Raw genomic sequence first — 15,750 nt, forward strand, 5'->3', positions numbered from 1 at the left:
TGTCCTCCCATAGTTTCCCAACAATTATCAATTTCTTTTTCTGTCACCTTTGCCAGTCTGGTGGATGTGAGGTAGAACATCAGTGTGTTTAATTTGCCTTTCTCTTATTAGTGATTTGGGGTATTTTTTCATAAAAGTTTGTTGATAGCTTAGATTTTTCCCTTGAGAACTATGTTACTATCTCTTGTCAATTTATATATTGAAACTTAAAACAAAATACTTTTTATGGACTTTATTTAGGAAAAGTTTTATAGCTGTAATATTGCCTAATACTTTATTACTGAATATCTCTTTATTTTAGGCTACCCATCTACCCCATCCAATTGGCACTAAGCTCCTGTCTGTTGTTTATAAAGGCATTGCACCTGGAGATGAGAGGACTGCTCTTCCCTCATTAGAAATCAGTAGTAAACGATTGGCAAGTGGACTTCTGGAGTTGGCCTTTGCTTTTGGAGGATTGGTAGGAGAAAAAAAAGTTGTGATGCAGTGTGTCAGTTATAGAAATATGTAGCCCTTCATTTTCCTTTTGTTTGTAGAATTTAGCACTTCATTGAATAGTTGGTGCTAAATGACTGCTGTAGCAATGAACATCCCTAATCTTTCAGAAAATGTTGTTCTTTGACATGAGGCTGGGAACTTAAACTTTACTCTGGTTTATTTCAGAAGATCCAGAAACACCAGAGAAACGCTATGTTTGTTGTGAGCTCCGTGACTACTTCTTACAAAGATAGTCCTAAATTATTTAATTTAGGTCAAGTGTTTGCTCTCCCAATCCTGTGTGATGTGATATACGTTCTGTTCTTCTTGCTCTTGTCTCCTTGCCAAAACCTGTGCTATCCAACTCCAGGTAATGTTTAGGGTTGCCAGACTAGAGATACAGGTGTTCATGAAAAAATTGTAGAACATGGAAGAGGAAGTAAGCATTTTTCCTTTTTTTGTTTGCTTTTTTTTGTTGTTGTTTTCTATTAGTAAAATTGGAAATTTTTTGGTAAAGAAAAATATCTCAAATACTTTTTTCTTTTCCTATTAGGTCTAAAATGTCCTTACAGGAGCATGAAATTGCATTATTCATAACTTTTTTCCAAAATTTATCATGCTTGGTATATTAAATTTAGAAGTATCTTATTAAGATAGCAAAACCATATTTGCCTTTAAACATCCTTACTTTTTTTTAAACTTTGTTAACTTTTACTTAATTTTACTACTAAGATGGTAATTTCAAATTTACCTTTAAACATTCTTATTTTTGATGCAACTGAGTCTACAAGCTTATCAACTTAAAAGAATACAGGATCTGTTAATTATTACCAGTTTATGAGTAGATTAAAAACTTTTTAAAAAGAAAGAATAAATTGTATAATGAACAGATTTTTCTTCTCCCTCTATACTCTGTCATTAGCTCACATGAGTTCAGTGAGCTTATCTGTGCAGGTGATTCCCATATCTATATATCTAGTCCTAGTTTCTCATCTAAGTTCCAGTCTCATATCACCAACTCCCTATTTAGACATCTTTAACTGAATGTCCTGTGGACATCTCAAACTCAACATATCCACAACAGAACTCATTATCTTTACCCCCCACACCCTCTACTCTTCCTAACTTTCCTATTGCTATTGAGGGTACCACCATTTTACTGGTCGCTCAGGCTCACAACCTTGGTGGCATCCTCACTTTCTCACTTAATTCACATCCACTGAGTTTCCAAGTTTTGTTATTTCTTTTCTTTTTCTTTTTTTTTAAACTAGGCATTGGGGTGAAGTGACTTGCCCAGGGTCACACAGCTAATAAGTGTCAAGTGTCTGAAGCTGGATTTGAACTCAGGTCCTGACTCCAGAGCTGGTGCTCTATCCACTGCATCACCTAGTTGCCCCCAAGTTTTGTTATTTCAGTCTTCACAACATCTCTCATACGCATCCTTCTCCAGTCACAAAGACAGTACCTGCTGCTCCCCCTTACCTATCTTAAGTCTCTCCCCATTCTGGTCTATCCTCCACTCAGTTGTATGTGATTTTCCTAAAGTAAAAATCTGACTGTTCACCCCCCATTCACTATATTCCAGTCATTGTCTCCCTATTACTTCCAGGATTAAATATAAAATCTCTTGTCACTTAAAGTCCTTCACACCTAGCCCCTTTTGCCTTTCTTTTCTCTTTATACTTTTCTCCCTTCTGTGCATCTAACACTTAGCCATACCTGCTGGCCAACTTTCTGTTTCTCATTCATGGCACTACATCTTCCACTCTGTGCCTTTTCATTGGCAGTCTTCCATGCCTGGGATGATTTCCTTTAAGTCTCAATTCAAATCCCACCTTCTGGAAAGAAAAGTTCTTTCCTAGTGGCCCCCTCTCTCCAGCTTCTATTGCCTTCTCTTTGAGATTACCTTCTGTTAATATTGTATATATTTTTTATAGTGCTATTTGAATATTATCTCCTCCATTGGAATATATTGTGATCTTCTTGAGGGAAGGAATTTTGTTTTTGTCCTTAAGTCCTCAGCACTTATCACTATGCCTGTCACATAATAAACTCTTAATAAATCCTTTTTGATTGACTGATTCAGTACACTTCATAGTGTTAAGCAGATACAGAAAGCACTGTTTTCAGAAAGAGTTGAGAAAGAAAAAAAGATAATCCATATACTTATTGAAAATAACTTTTTAAATATGGAATTTTAGTATAATTATTTTCATTTAGAAATAATTATTTCATTTGATAGTAATTGAAAATTTTTAAAAATTTTCTACAGATCTAATTATATTGTAATTAGATTTAATTAGGTGTAATTAATTTTTTTTTGGTGGGAAGAAAATAGAAAAATGTAGTTTGGTGTTTTCTTGCATACAAACACTAATATGTAGAATATAGAAATTTTTAGTAGTAGCATCCCACCAAATGCAAATAGACTTTTAGACTTACTGGCCCTACATTGTGTAGCAAAATGAGCATTGAACTTAGAGCCAGGAGGCCAACGTAAGGAGATAGTGAATTCCAGGAATGAGAGATAACTGCTTCAAACTTTTTGAGACAGGAGATGGAGGAATGTGAGGAATCTCAAGTAGGCCATCTGCAGTGAGGGCTGTGATATGTGTGAAGACTGGAAGGAGAGGAAGGTACCAGGCTTCCCCTGCCTGGGACACTAAGATTAAGTGACCTGGACAGGGTCAAGCAGCTTGAACCCTAGTCTTCCTGACTCTGAGTCCATTTCTGTATCTGCTTTGGCATCCTGCCTCTCAACTTCCTTGTTTTTAAAGTTATTTGTATGTCTATTTTTCTGTATGAGTCATATTAACTAATTTAAAATGATTTTACATAAAACTTCCCATTGCATACTTTTTTGATGGAGTAAAGGATTATGTAGCAATATATGAAAACTTTATGAAACATTTTCCTTTTGGGGAAAAAAGCCCTTAACACCACTGCCTCCTCACCCCTGAACTAAAATTTTTCCTAAGATCTTTTCATCTCTATGCCAGCATTTGGGAGGGTGAAGGGAGGGGTCAGAGGGTTAGTGGGGGGAGTTGAATGATGTGGGGCTCCATGGGAATGTAAAACTCTTTCCAAACTTATATTATGCAGAATAGAAACAAAATTATATTCTTTGAGGTTCATTTCCAACGACTTGAAATATAGCAGTTCTTTTCTTTGGGCAAAATAAGCTCACATTCCCTCTAGGAATGTCATATATGTGATATTTTAGGTGACTGAGTTTCAGAATTCTATAATTCTGTCAAACTTCTTTCATAGAGATTGGGGATTGGACTCAGTAGTCCTCAGTATATTTATTATAAATGAAGGTATATTAGTGACTGAAAGGATCCCTCTGTCATTTTTATCTAGAAATAGATTTTACCAACTAGATAATAAAATACAGATTTTTTCAAAAGAAAAAGGTCAAGAATTACATTACATCAAACATTTAATTTCTTTAGTACTGACTTGTTTTCGGCTTCAGAAACGTCAACTATTTAAAGATGTTTTTCCTAAATTATATTTTAAAATGAGGATAAGTTACAACTTTTCTTACTTTTCACAGTGTGAAGAGCTAGTGAATCTTCTGTTGAATACAGTGGTACTCTCTGTGCCACTCTCAGGAACATCCCAGAAGAATCTAATCAGCTTCTCCCATGGAGAATATTTCTATAGCCTATTCTCAGAAGTCATCAACACTGAACTACTGAAAAGTCTTGATACTGCTATATTAGAGCTTATGAAATCATCTGTGGATAATGCCAAAATGGTATTGAATCATTTTCTTTGAATAATTATATATAGAAATTTTCACAAATTACCCAGAATATCTTGTCATTTAAAAAAAAAAACTACTAGTAGAGGTTGAAACCTCTTTTTGGTAATTTCTAGGTCTCATCCATCATTGAAGTGTTGGATTTCTTTGACTCCCTAATTCTTCATGATGCTTCATTTTCTAGAATATTTAGTTTATGCCAGGTTTTTGGTATCAGTAAAATCTGCATTGCCCTGAGCAGGCTAATTATTGGGACAAGATTAATATTTTAGTTAAAAAAAAACAATTTTTTAAAAAAATGCAAATGTACACTATTTCTATTTGTGTATTTACCTTACTTACCTTATTAAGGTAGAGTAGATCAATTCCTAAAATTTGTGTCTTCTTTTCTAAGAATAGCAGTAGTGCTACCTGTTAGTGTCTGTTGCAGAAGATTGTTTTGTGACTGTCTTTAGTAGTAACTTCTTTATCAACCCAGGATATATTTGACTGTAAGTAGCCATGGCATGAAAAAAAATTTTTATTTGGCATATGCAAAACTAAGCAATTTGGGGACATTTTTTGTCAGTCTCAGGAGACGAGAAATACTCCATAAAAATGATGGTGTATTAAAAGATGTCACTCAGTGACTGTAAAAGAAAACTTTTCATTTCAGGTGGGTGCCATTTTGAATGGTATGTTAGATCAGAGTTTCCGGGATCGAGCTGTCCGGAAGCAACAAGGAATGAAATTAGTGGCAACAATTCTTCAAAACTGGAAGAAACTTGATACATGGTGGGCAAAAGATTCTGCTCCAGAAAGCAAAATGGCAGTTTTGACTCTGATGGCTAAAATTCTACAGGTATTTTGCAGTTATTTTTAAATTGCTCTTGTATTGATAGCTTTCTCTATATGTGTATTAAGCAGTTTCATTCTGAGGTTTCTTAAAATATTGGTGTAATGAAGATAGGTTATGATTAACTGAATTTTAAAATTTTGGTTTGGTTTTGGAATTTTTCATTTTCATTCTACCATAGGATGTTCTGAATCTTGTATTTGTGGTGTGAGTTTTGCTTTTCAGAGTGCTTTCTATCTGTTTTATCTTACTTTGTAAAGTATTTTAGAAAAAATAATTAAAGCCTAAAGAATTATATTCCATTTGTGAAATTTAAAATAGGGGGGAAATGTGGGGGAAGTAATAGTCTTTTGGGAAAGTATAGAAGCTGTCCAAATTATTGTTGTTGATTTTTAATCCCTTCAGATAGACTCATCTGTATCTTTTAGTATAAATCATGGAGCTTTCTTGGACGTCTTCACCACATATACCAGTTTATTAGATGATCCAAAATTGGGTCTGAATTTAAAGGCAAGTTATGTTTTTTTCTTTTACATGAATTCTTATAGGATGATGTAGAGAAAGAAAAATTCTTGTGGTCTTGGAGAGAGAACTGTGGAAATTATTCAAGACATCTACTTTCCACTTCCCCACTTGAGTGCTTTTCAGCCTCAGTGAGGAAAATAGGGGGTATTCTGCCTCAGTAAGGGGCAGCTCTGAACTGGCTCTAAAGGTGCAGGCTTGACTGCCTCCTTAATATCATAGATCTATACAGACTAACATAAAGTCTGGATGGATTAATAGAAAATACCCTGTGAGTTTATAGGATATTTATACTATATATATAGTTGTGTGTATGTATGTTTGTATGTGTGTGTGTGTATACATGTTTGTGTATGTGTGTAAATATGTATGTTGGTATGTGTGTATATATATACACGCACACATATTCATATTCTCCTGTGGGTTTACCAAGATTCTAGTCAGTGAGAGCCCTAAAAGAAGGAAGGCTGAGATTGAAGCTTTGATTCAGGTTTTGCCCTTACAATAAAATTAAAGCATTATACTGACGTAATTAATTTCATGTGAGCTCTTATTTTAATTACTTTTAGTAAATAATTTTCTTAATAGACTGTTGGCCGCTTTTAGTACAATCTCATATGTCTGTTATTGCTGATGTTTCCTTAACAGGGTCAAGCTTTAATCATTCTTCCCTTCTTTACCAATCTTACTGGGGAAAGGCTTGAAGACCTGAAGCTTGCTCTTGAAAAACTTGTGGCTTCCAATTTCCCTATGACATCTCATGAGTTTGTCTACGGAACTCTGAAGTACAACAACTATGTGGACTGCACAAAAAAGGTAAGTAATGAATGTAGTTGTATAAATCTGAAATACTGATAATCATTTATTCAGTTCTTTTCCTGTTTTTAAGAATAAAAATGAGATGATTAATGCAAGCGTCACAAAATAGAAAGACATTCTACTATGATTAGAAGAATAACTGATTAATTCTAAAAGTTGGAATAATTCTGAAAGCAAGTTTCAGTATTTTAGGATAGTTTTTTTTAGTAAGATTAATAATGGGAAGTTTTTCTGCTGAGGGTATTATTTTCAAGATATTCAAGGAACTGATTCAAATTTATAAGAATAACAACCATTCCCCTATTGATAAATGGTCAAAGGATATGAATAGGCATTTTCTAAGGTAGAAATCCAAGCATTCTGTAGCCATATGAAAAATATTTCAGATCACTAGTAATTAGATGAAGGCAAATTAAAGTAACTCTGAGAAACCTTACACTTCTTAGATTGGCAAAGTTGACCAAAAAGAAAAAGAAAAGAAAATGACAAATATTGGAGGCACTGGGAAAACAGGTATAGTAATGTACTCTTGGTAGAGGTGCATAGTTTGGGACTATGTGAAAAAGTCAGTAAATTGTGCCTAACCTTTGATATAGCAAAATACTATTAGGCAAATACCCCAGAGAGATCAGAGAAAGAGAAAAAGAACTTATATGCATAAAATATTTGTAGTAAATGGCAAAAAACAAAAAAACCCAGAAATTGAGGGGGTTCCTGTCAATTGGGGAAAGACTGAACAAATTATGGTATATGAACGTAATTAAATGCAGTTGTGCTGTAACAAATGACGAAGGGGGTGGTTTCAGAGAAACTTGGAAAGATTTGTATGAACTGATACAAAATGAAGTAAGCAAGACTAGGAGAACAATTTACGCATTAGCTATAATATTGTAAAAACAAACAACTTGAAATATATATGTATATTTTTTTTTTTGGCTAGGCAATGGGGTTAAGTGACTTGCCCAGGGTCACACAGCCAGTAAGTGTTATGTGTCTGAGGCCGGATTTGAACTCAGGTCCTCCTGACTCCAGGGCCGGTGCTCTATCCACTGCGCTACCTAGCTGCCCCCACAACTTGAGACATTAAGAAATAGAGTTAACTTGAAGAACAACTATGAGGGAGATGGAAAACATAGATTTTTGTTAATTAAAATTTTTTTAAAAAGTAGTGAAAAGCAGCTTGTTATATAGTGAATTGGTGATTAGCCTTGAAATCAGGAAGTCTTGGATTCCCACATTACCTCTGATCCATACAGGCTTTATATTTACATAAAAATAAAGTTACTTATTTACTGTGATCGTGGACATACTATCCCAAGGCAATTTTCAAAAATTGTGAGGAACAAATTGCTATTTTATATTAGTAGGGTGGTTTGTTTATTGGGATTTCCTCCACCTGGATACATTCTGCAGGCCTACCTCCCACCAATAAAATATATCTATATAATTATTCTTCACCATTTTTATATATACTTATGTTGGCATGTATATCCATATACATACATAAATACATATACACACATACTTTTCCTGGGTTATTGTAAAATAATTTTCAAATTTTTACTTCTGTTTTTAGGCCCTTCACAAATATTTATTGTTTGACACTATACTCAAATGAAATGCTTGTTTGAATATCATAATGTTGATTTATTAACACATGTAAATTGTGTGTAATAAAGGCCAGTTTTTTATTTTTTTCTTGTCTGTTTACTCAGATACTGACTTTATAATAAAAGGTAGTTCTAATTAGGATATAGAATATGTAGTCAGGAGTGAATGGAAAATATGTAAAATGAAATCCTAAAATAAATATTTCTTTATTTTGTTTGTTTTTAGGCAATTGAGGTTAAGTGACTTGCCCATGGTCACACAGCTAGTTAGTGACAAGTGTTTGATCTGAGGCTGGATTTGAACTCAGGTCCTCCTGACTTCAGGGCCGGTGCTTTATCCACTGCGCCACCTACCTGTCCCCAAATATTTCTTCATTAGTCATGCACATATCAAAAAGAAAAGAAATAGTAATATTACGACCAAAATTTATTTTCTCAGTTTCTAGATGCTTTGGAATTATCCCAGAGTCCTATGCTACTGCAATTCATGACAGAAATTCTTTGTCGAGACCAGAGGCATGTAATAGAAGAATTGTTTCAAACTGCTTTCCAAAGGATTTCTGGAAGGTAAATTATTTTTTGAATTCATGAGGTGCATAGAGATATTTTAGAGTTTATATATATTGTATCAAATTTGATTTTTACAGTGGCCCTGTGAGATGGTATAATGCAAATATTTTTTCCATTTTGCAGATGACGAAACTCAGAAAGATAAAATGACTTGCCCTGAGGTCACATAGCTAGTAAGCGACTGAGCTGGGTTCAAAACCCCTGTTTTCTGTCTCTAGATGCAATTTTTTTCCCAGAACACTACTATTGTCTCTTCTGTAATGTGAAATAATAGTGAACCATCCCCTTCACTGTGTTGTTGTGAGGACCAAAGAATATATAATGTATATGAAAACATTTTTCTAAATGTTTAGATTTACTATTTAAACTTAAACTCTTATGATGATGATGATATTTTAGACCTTAAGGGATCTGTAATTTAATCACCATGGGTTCTCCTTCTACTGATGCAGTGATGTATTTATAACTTAGTAAATGACTTATAAAACTTAGTAGGTGCCATAATCAAAAAAATCATCTCGTGATTCAACTTAGAACTTCACTGACCTTGATGAGGCTGGTCTTTGGATAATAGACATGAAATTTATTCTTGGACTTGGAAGTTGAATCCTTTCTAGATTTATAGGACCTGCCAAAGCACTTACTCTACTGGCTTAGCCTTTGAGAACCTAGGAGGGTCATATCCATTCCATGTTCTGTGAAATTTGGGTTCAGTCAGAGGGCCGCACTTGAGGATGTAGAGGCCCACATATGGCCTTGAGGCCACAGGTTCCTTACCCCTGGTAAGAGTTAGAAGAAAGGGTATTAATGAGGAGGCCAAGTGGAAGATTGCTTGAAATGTATTTAATAGAGCTATGAGGGATAAAAGACAGAAGAAAAGTGATAGACATGGTGTGTGCACCTGTGTTTAACTGCTGAAGCAAAAATAGAGATTTTGGTCAAAATATTCCTAAGTTCTGATCACTAAGTGGCAGCATTGCCCACGGACATCTTCTTTACTAAATGGGCACCAGTGGTTGTGGTGCAGAACAGCCTCGTGTGTGTGACAAGGGGTAATGCAGTGGGTGGTACATACATTTCGGTATTTTAAGTTCCACCTTTTATTGATAGGAGTACATGTAAGTCTTTCACGATCTCATCCGGACACAGTGGAATGCACAGGTTGAACCCTGAATAATATGATGTGGTGATAGTGAATAGAAGACTATCTTTGCCATCACAGTCTTATTCCTGGATTATTGACAAACAATTTTTCTTAATGTGGTTTCCTCAGTTTCTTCCACTTTAGGAAGGAAGAAAGAATATGGGGGTGAAGAGAAGGAGAAGAACAACAGTGATTTAGGAGGTGGATGATAATGGCTCTGTTTTCATTCCATGTATTATGTATTAAATGGCTTCTGCTTTGTCATTTTGGTCAGTTTTGTACCGGAAGTTAATCAAGTTCATTTTGTAGGTGATAATAGGAAGAACCCAAAATTCTTGTTTTTCTCAGGAGCAGCTCTGCCACACAAGTAGCTCTACTGGATACTGTGCACAGAATGTTCCAGAAAGATGATCTTTCAACTATCACCCGCCTGGCAATTGTGGATCGCTGTCTCCTGACTCTTTTGTGGCATTGCAGCTTGGCTGCTTTGCGGGAATTCTTTAGTAGTATTATAGTGGAAGCCCTTGATGTACTGAAGTCCAGATTTACAAAGGTAACCACATGTTTAATAAATTAAATATTGCTTGTGTTTAAAATATAGATTACCTAGACTAATGTTGTTCAGAACAATATACTGATTAATTATACTGTTAATGGTTTCAGCTAAGAAACAGTTTCTGTAATGCCTACTAACTCCATTCTGAAAGGGTATGTGTGTGTCTGTGTGTGATATTTCCAAATACTTAGTAAACACCTAAATGACAAACTGTAAACATGAATACAATCTTAACATTAACTAGTTTAATTCTTCAGAGTCCTGCACGGTACAACTTACGTGAAAATAATTACAAACAAAGTTACCTGTGGTTTCACTTTTTTCAGTTTTTACTTCTTGTACACAACCACGTGTATTTAATAATAGCTCTGGTTTCTATGGTGTTTTAGGGTTTGCAAAGTGATCTCCTCAATCCAGTGAAGTAGATAGTACAAGTACAAATATTCACGTTTTATAGTTGAAGAACCAGAGGCTCAGATAAATGACTAGCCAGTGACACATATAATATCAGAGTCAAGACTTGCCCACATCTTTCTCCATGCCTAGTCCAGCAATCTTTCCATACTGCTACTCAGGCCTAACTATCTGGACACCCTGAAATTTATGATGCTACCTCTATAATGTCTAATTACTTATATCTAAATTTTTGGCCTTGGTAAACTAACTAATCAGTTAATGTGACAATTGCACTAAGAATTTTTATATTAGTGCTTTTAATAAGCATTGCTTCTTAAATGGTGTATGTTTGTGTGTAAACACACATATATTCTGAAAGAGAAACAGAAAGGTACTGGTATTGCTAGAAGCATTAATGTTTATCTTATTAGTGAGAAAATAACTGCTAAGAAAATTATATGACAAGATGGTAATTTTTGTGCTCAATTTTTTCAGTTTAGTGAATCTACCTTTGATACTCAAGTCACCAAAAAGTTGGGCTACTATAAGATGCTTGAGGTATTATATTCTCGTGTCCCAAAAGATGATGTTCACTCCAAAGAATCTAGAATTAATCAAGTTTTCCATGGTTCCTCCATTGTAGAAGGAAATGAACTCACAAAGACACTTATTAAGTAAGTTTTTACTTAAGCCTTTTTATAATTTATATATATCCTATTGACATATACTATGAAGAGATGTTAAATTTATATATCTGATAATAAAATGTAAATTCTGACTTTTCTGTGATATAGTTCTTAATTTTTGTTATTAGTAAACTTGGATATACTTTAGCTTATTAGTGAGAAGCAGAGATTTTTCACTCAATCATGATCTTTCATAAAGAATCACATTCACTATTAATTTTTTATGATTCTGTTCTCCTATAGCTTGAGACAGACTTTTAGAACTATTATTTGTAGCACAATATAAACTTGAATAATGTGCTAATTTTATGTAATTTGAGATAATTATATATGAATTTGTAACAAATACAGTGTTTTTCAAAGCAATATCAACTTGTTATGAGATTGACTGAATATAGGAGTGTCAGTTTAATGGAATTGAAAACTATTGACATTTGAGGCTGATATCATTAAGTCATAGTATTTGGTTCAAATGGAAAATTAATCATAATTTTGGGTATATTTTACAGATTGTGTTATGATGCATTTACAGAAAATATGGCGGGTGAGACTCAGTTACTGGAGAAGAGAAGACATTACCATTGTGCTGCATATAACTGTGCCATTGCAATTCTCTGCCGTGTATTCAATGAAATGAAATTTTACCAGGGCTTTCTGTTTACTGAAAAACCAGAAAAGGTAGGCCTTTCAGGAGGAATTTACTATTGCTAACATTGTTACTTATGTCAGATTTAAGGAATTACATTAAGCCAATTGAAAACTGTATGTCATATGATCAGATTCCTTGTATAGTATTTCTGGATGGATATGGATGCATTTAAATATGTGATTGTTACAGCTTTGATTTTCTCTCTTATGGCCCTGATAGTATTGTTGGAAAATGTCTTCTTGTAGTCAAATACTGTCTGTTGGCTTTACATAGCTTTGATGAAAAAATTTTCACAGTTCTGTTACTTTTCATGTTGTTCATATTGTATTTTTCTATTTATTCTTTGTTTTTGCAGAACTTGCTTATTTTGGAAAACTTGATAGACCTGAAACATTGCTATACTTTTCCTGTAGAAGTTGAGGTAAGTAAAGACTTTCTCCATTTAGTGTACCTTTTAAAATATTGATGAGTATTTTTGTAATCATTTTGCAATTTCATTTAATTGGAACCCAATTTATCAAAATTCTCAATTGATTTTTTCCCTTCATTTGATATTTAGGAGAAGGACCAAATGATAACAAAATAAAATGATATTAGGCATTTGGACAAAAAACAACTTGAGAAGTTATAGTGCCTATTCATGTTTAGTCCTTTCTCCTACTTGTGGTATTTTGGTGAATCTTTGACTTCATTGGTGTGAGAATTCCCTCCACCAGTGTAATTTAAAACTCCTCTATGCCTTCTCATTCTTGCTCAAGGTCCCAAAGCAAGGATTTGAGTTCCAGTTTGGTGAATCTGAGTCTGGTGCTCTCCCATTGCACCAGCTCTCCCACTGTCCCCTTTTATAATTAGATCGCATCTGGAATGCTTTATTCAGTCTTAGATGCCACAATTAGGACAGATATTAATGAATTGAGGGCAAAAAAATAAAGAATCAATGAGTGGAAAAGTTACAAAGAAGTAAATGTTGTATTTCAAAATGTAAATTTAAGGAAATACTTGCTAGCAATTAGAGCTACCCAAAAGTGGAATAAACTGCCTCAGCAACTACTGGAATCTTTCAGAGTTCTTGAAGGAAAGCATAGAAGATCCCTTGTTGGGTATATTGTAGAGGGAATTTTTTTTTTTTAGGTACAAGTTGACTGAATGACCTCTGAGATTGTACATGATGTGTATTCAAGGCATAGGGAGTTATCTGTTTGAATACATCAAGGAAGGAGATAAAATTTCAAGTTTGGAAAATACCAAAAAGCGTCCTGGCCAAAGTTTAGATGTTTTCATTTTCTTTGTCTTACAGGTCCCTATGGAAAGAAAGAGAAGGTATATTGCTATTAGAAAAGAAGCCAGAGATGCAGCAAATGGAGATCCAGGTGAGATAGTCTTGAGATAGTGGAAAAAGTAGCTCCTGCTAATATTTTTTAAATTGATGTTTTTTTTCCAGTTAAGCATTTTTTTTTTAAGGCAGTTGAGGTTAAATGATTTGGCCAGGGTCACACAGTTAGAAGCATTTATTTTCCCTTCTTTTCACGTCACTCTTTGGGGGAAGAAAAAGTAAAACAAAACCCTTGTAACAAATATGAATATACATAATCCAGCAAAAAAAATCCCATATTGACCATATCCAGAAATGTTTGTTTCATTCTTCATATTAAGTCTGTCATCTGTCAGGAGGAAAGTTCTGCTGATGTTAAAAATTATACATAGAATACATAATGCTTGGATATGACATTTGAAAAGAGGAATATTTTTCAAGTGATTCCCACAGAAACTTAAGGGGCCAAGTAGGAGGCCAAAAATTCCATGGGATAAGACTTCATAAGTAGGACATGTTCTTTAGACAGAATAAGGAATTATTGGTTCTGTTCTGTAAGTCTGTACTGATTGGGTCAGGTGAAAGTTTAATTAATTGAATGTTTCCTTATGTGATGTGCAAAATGACAGTTTTGAAAGTGATAAAATCAATTGATTTGTCCATCTAAGAATGAATTAGGGCAGCTAGGTGGCGAAGTAGATAGAGCGCCAGGCCAGGAGTCAGAAAATCTGAGTTCAAATTTGGCATCAGACCCTTACTAGCTATGTGAGCCTGGCAAAGTCACTTAACCTTGTTTGCTTCAGTTTCCTCATCTGTAAAATAATTATCATGGCATATTTGTTAATGGTTTATTTTTATCAAACATTTTTTGAAATCTTGACAAAGACATATTCTCTACAATAGGTCCTGGAATGACCTACAAATCCATATGTGCAATACAAAATAGTTCTTCGTTAATGATGCTTTTAGGCAAAGATAGATTTTTTTCCCCTCACTTCTGTCGTAGTAAATGGTTTTTTTATTCATTCATGCTTTTTTTTTTCTTTTTTTTTTTTAAAGAGGGGCCTCATTATTTGTCTTCATTGTCGTATATGGCAGACAGCAGTCTGAGTGAGGAAATGAGTCAATTTGACTTTTCTACTGGAGTACAGAGCTATTCATACAGTACCCAAGATTCTAAAGCTACTGTTGTTCATTTTCGGAGAAGGGTAATAACATTTTAAAATATATTTCTGGAGAAAAATTCATTTAAGTATGCTTAGTATATGATGTGAAATTTAGTACATGATTCTTTTTATCCACTTGCAATGGGAAATGTGTGTGTGCATTAGCCAGAGGCCGTATGGTATTGTGGATAGAATGCAGGGCTTAGTTAGGACTTCATCTGCTGCTGCTTGGCTGTGTGACACTAAATGAGTTTCTTAATCCCTCTGTACTTCAGGCTGCTGGTTAGGACTCCTCTTCTAAGTGATAAGGTGGGTTGTGATCTGTGTTGGTTGAAAAAGTTTCAATACCCAGTTTCCCACACTCCTTACACTTTACTGTTTTCTACATGTACTACAGTCCAGTGACACAGGCCTCCTTGCTCTTCTCACTCACACTTAGCCCTCCACTTCCAAATTCCAGGCATTTTCACTGGCTACCTCCCATTTTGGGGATTCTTTGCTCTTCCTTTCCCATCTTATTGATTTCCTGACTTCCATCAAGCGTCACCTAAAATTCTGCCTTCTGAAAGAAGTCTTTTCAGGTCTCCCTTAGTGCTAGTGCATTCCTTCTGTGATTATCCCTGGTATGCTTCCTTTCATGCTACAGTATATTTATTTGAGAGCAAAAAAGAAAACTTTGAACTAAAATTTGGTTAGAAGAGTTTGTTATTTATGCTTTAAGCTGAAGGTAATAGGCACATGCCTAGGTATTACTAAGGTCTTTAATGTGTCCTTGAAAAATACTTTATTTTTGAGAATTTGCGTGTGTGTGTGTGTGTGTGTGCGCGTGCGTGTGCGTGTGCGCGCGCTTCTTTCCCATCCTCCAGGCTGCCTCCAGAAATGCCTCAGCTGTCTTCAATCGAATCAAAGTTTGCCATGCTCCAAATGGCCTCTTTTTAGATGCAAACTTTTGCATCTTAGCCCACTTATTTGATCTAAAGTAGGTAAGATGTGAATAAATCAGGATCTGAACCCTTCAACAATAGTGTTGTTTGTTTTGTTTTGTTTTGTTTTTAAGATGAACTTGCCTACTGAAATGAATGTATGGGGAGATATTTTTGAGCAGGGAAATGTTCTGAAAACTCTTCCCTACTCATGGTCACTGCCACAATACTCAGATAACCAGAAATTTAGGGGCAGCATGTCAACATCCCACTTATGCAAGTGTGGTGATAAAAATTATCCAGCCTAGAATAGGAG

At 34.7% G+C, this 15,750-nt stretch overlaps 1 protein-coding gene across 4 annotated transcripts in view; it reads left to right on the forward strand.

Moving 5' to 3' along the window:
- Nucleotides 1-15,750, forward strand: part of LOC114031680 (DNA-dependent protein kinase catalytic subunit-like) — a 167,918-nt gene that overhangs the window by 69,701 nt on the left and 82,467 nt on the right. For all 4 annotated transcript variants that reach the window (XM_027846827.1, XM_027846829.1, XM_027846830.1 and 1 more), the window contains 12 exons: nucleotides 302-460; nucleotides 4,037-4,240; nucleotides 4,902-5,087; nucleotides 5,487-5,591; nucleotides 6,252-6,419; nucleotides 8,472-8,599; nucleotides 10,095-10,299; nucleotides 11,194-11,372; nucleotides 11,894-12,062; nucleotides 12,389-12,454; nucleotides 13,331-13,403; nucleotides 14,405-14,553. In XM_027846827.1, the coding sequence (XP_027702628.1) occupies nucleotides 302-460; nucleotides 4,037-4,240; nucleotides 4,902-5,087; nucleotides 5,487-5,591; nucleotides 6,252-6,419; nucleotides 8,472-8,599; nucleotides 10,095-10,299; nucleotides 11,194-11,372; nucleotides 11,894-12,062; nucleotides 12,389-12,454; nucleotides 13,331-13,403; nucleotides 14,405-14,553 (1,791 nt within the window). The remainder of the gene's footprint in view (nucleotides 1-301; nucleotides 461-4,036; nucleotides 4,241-4,901; nucleotides 5,088-5,486; nucleotides 5,592-6,251; nucleotides 6,420-8,471; nucleotides 8,600-10,094; nucleotides 10,300-11,193; nucleotides 11,373-11,893; nucleotides 12,063-12,388; nucleotides 12,455-13,330; nucleotides 13,404-14,404; nucleotides 14,554-15,750) is intronic.

This window comes from Vombatus ursinus, unplaced genomic scaffold, assembly GCF_900497805.2.
Source record: "Vombatus ursinus unplaced genomic scaffold, bare-nosed wombat genome assembly UNPS02015255.1, whole genome shotgun sequence".
NCBI classification, from domain to species: Eukaryota; Metazoa; Chordata; class Mammalia; order Diprotodontia; family Vombatidae; genus Vombatus; species Vombatus ursinus.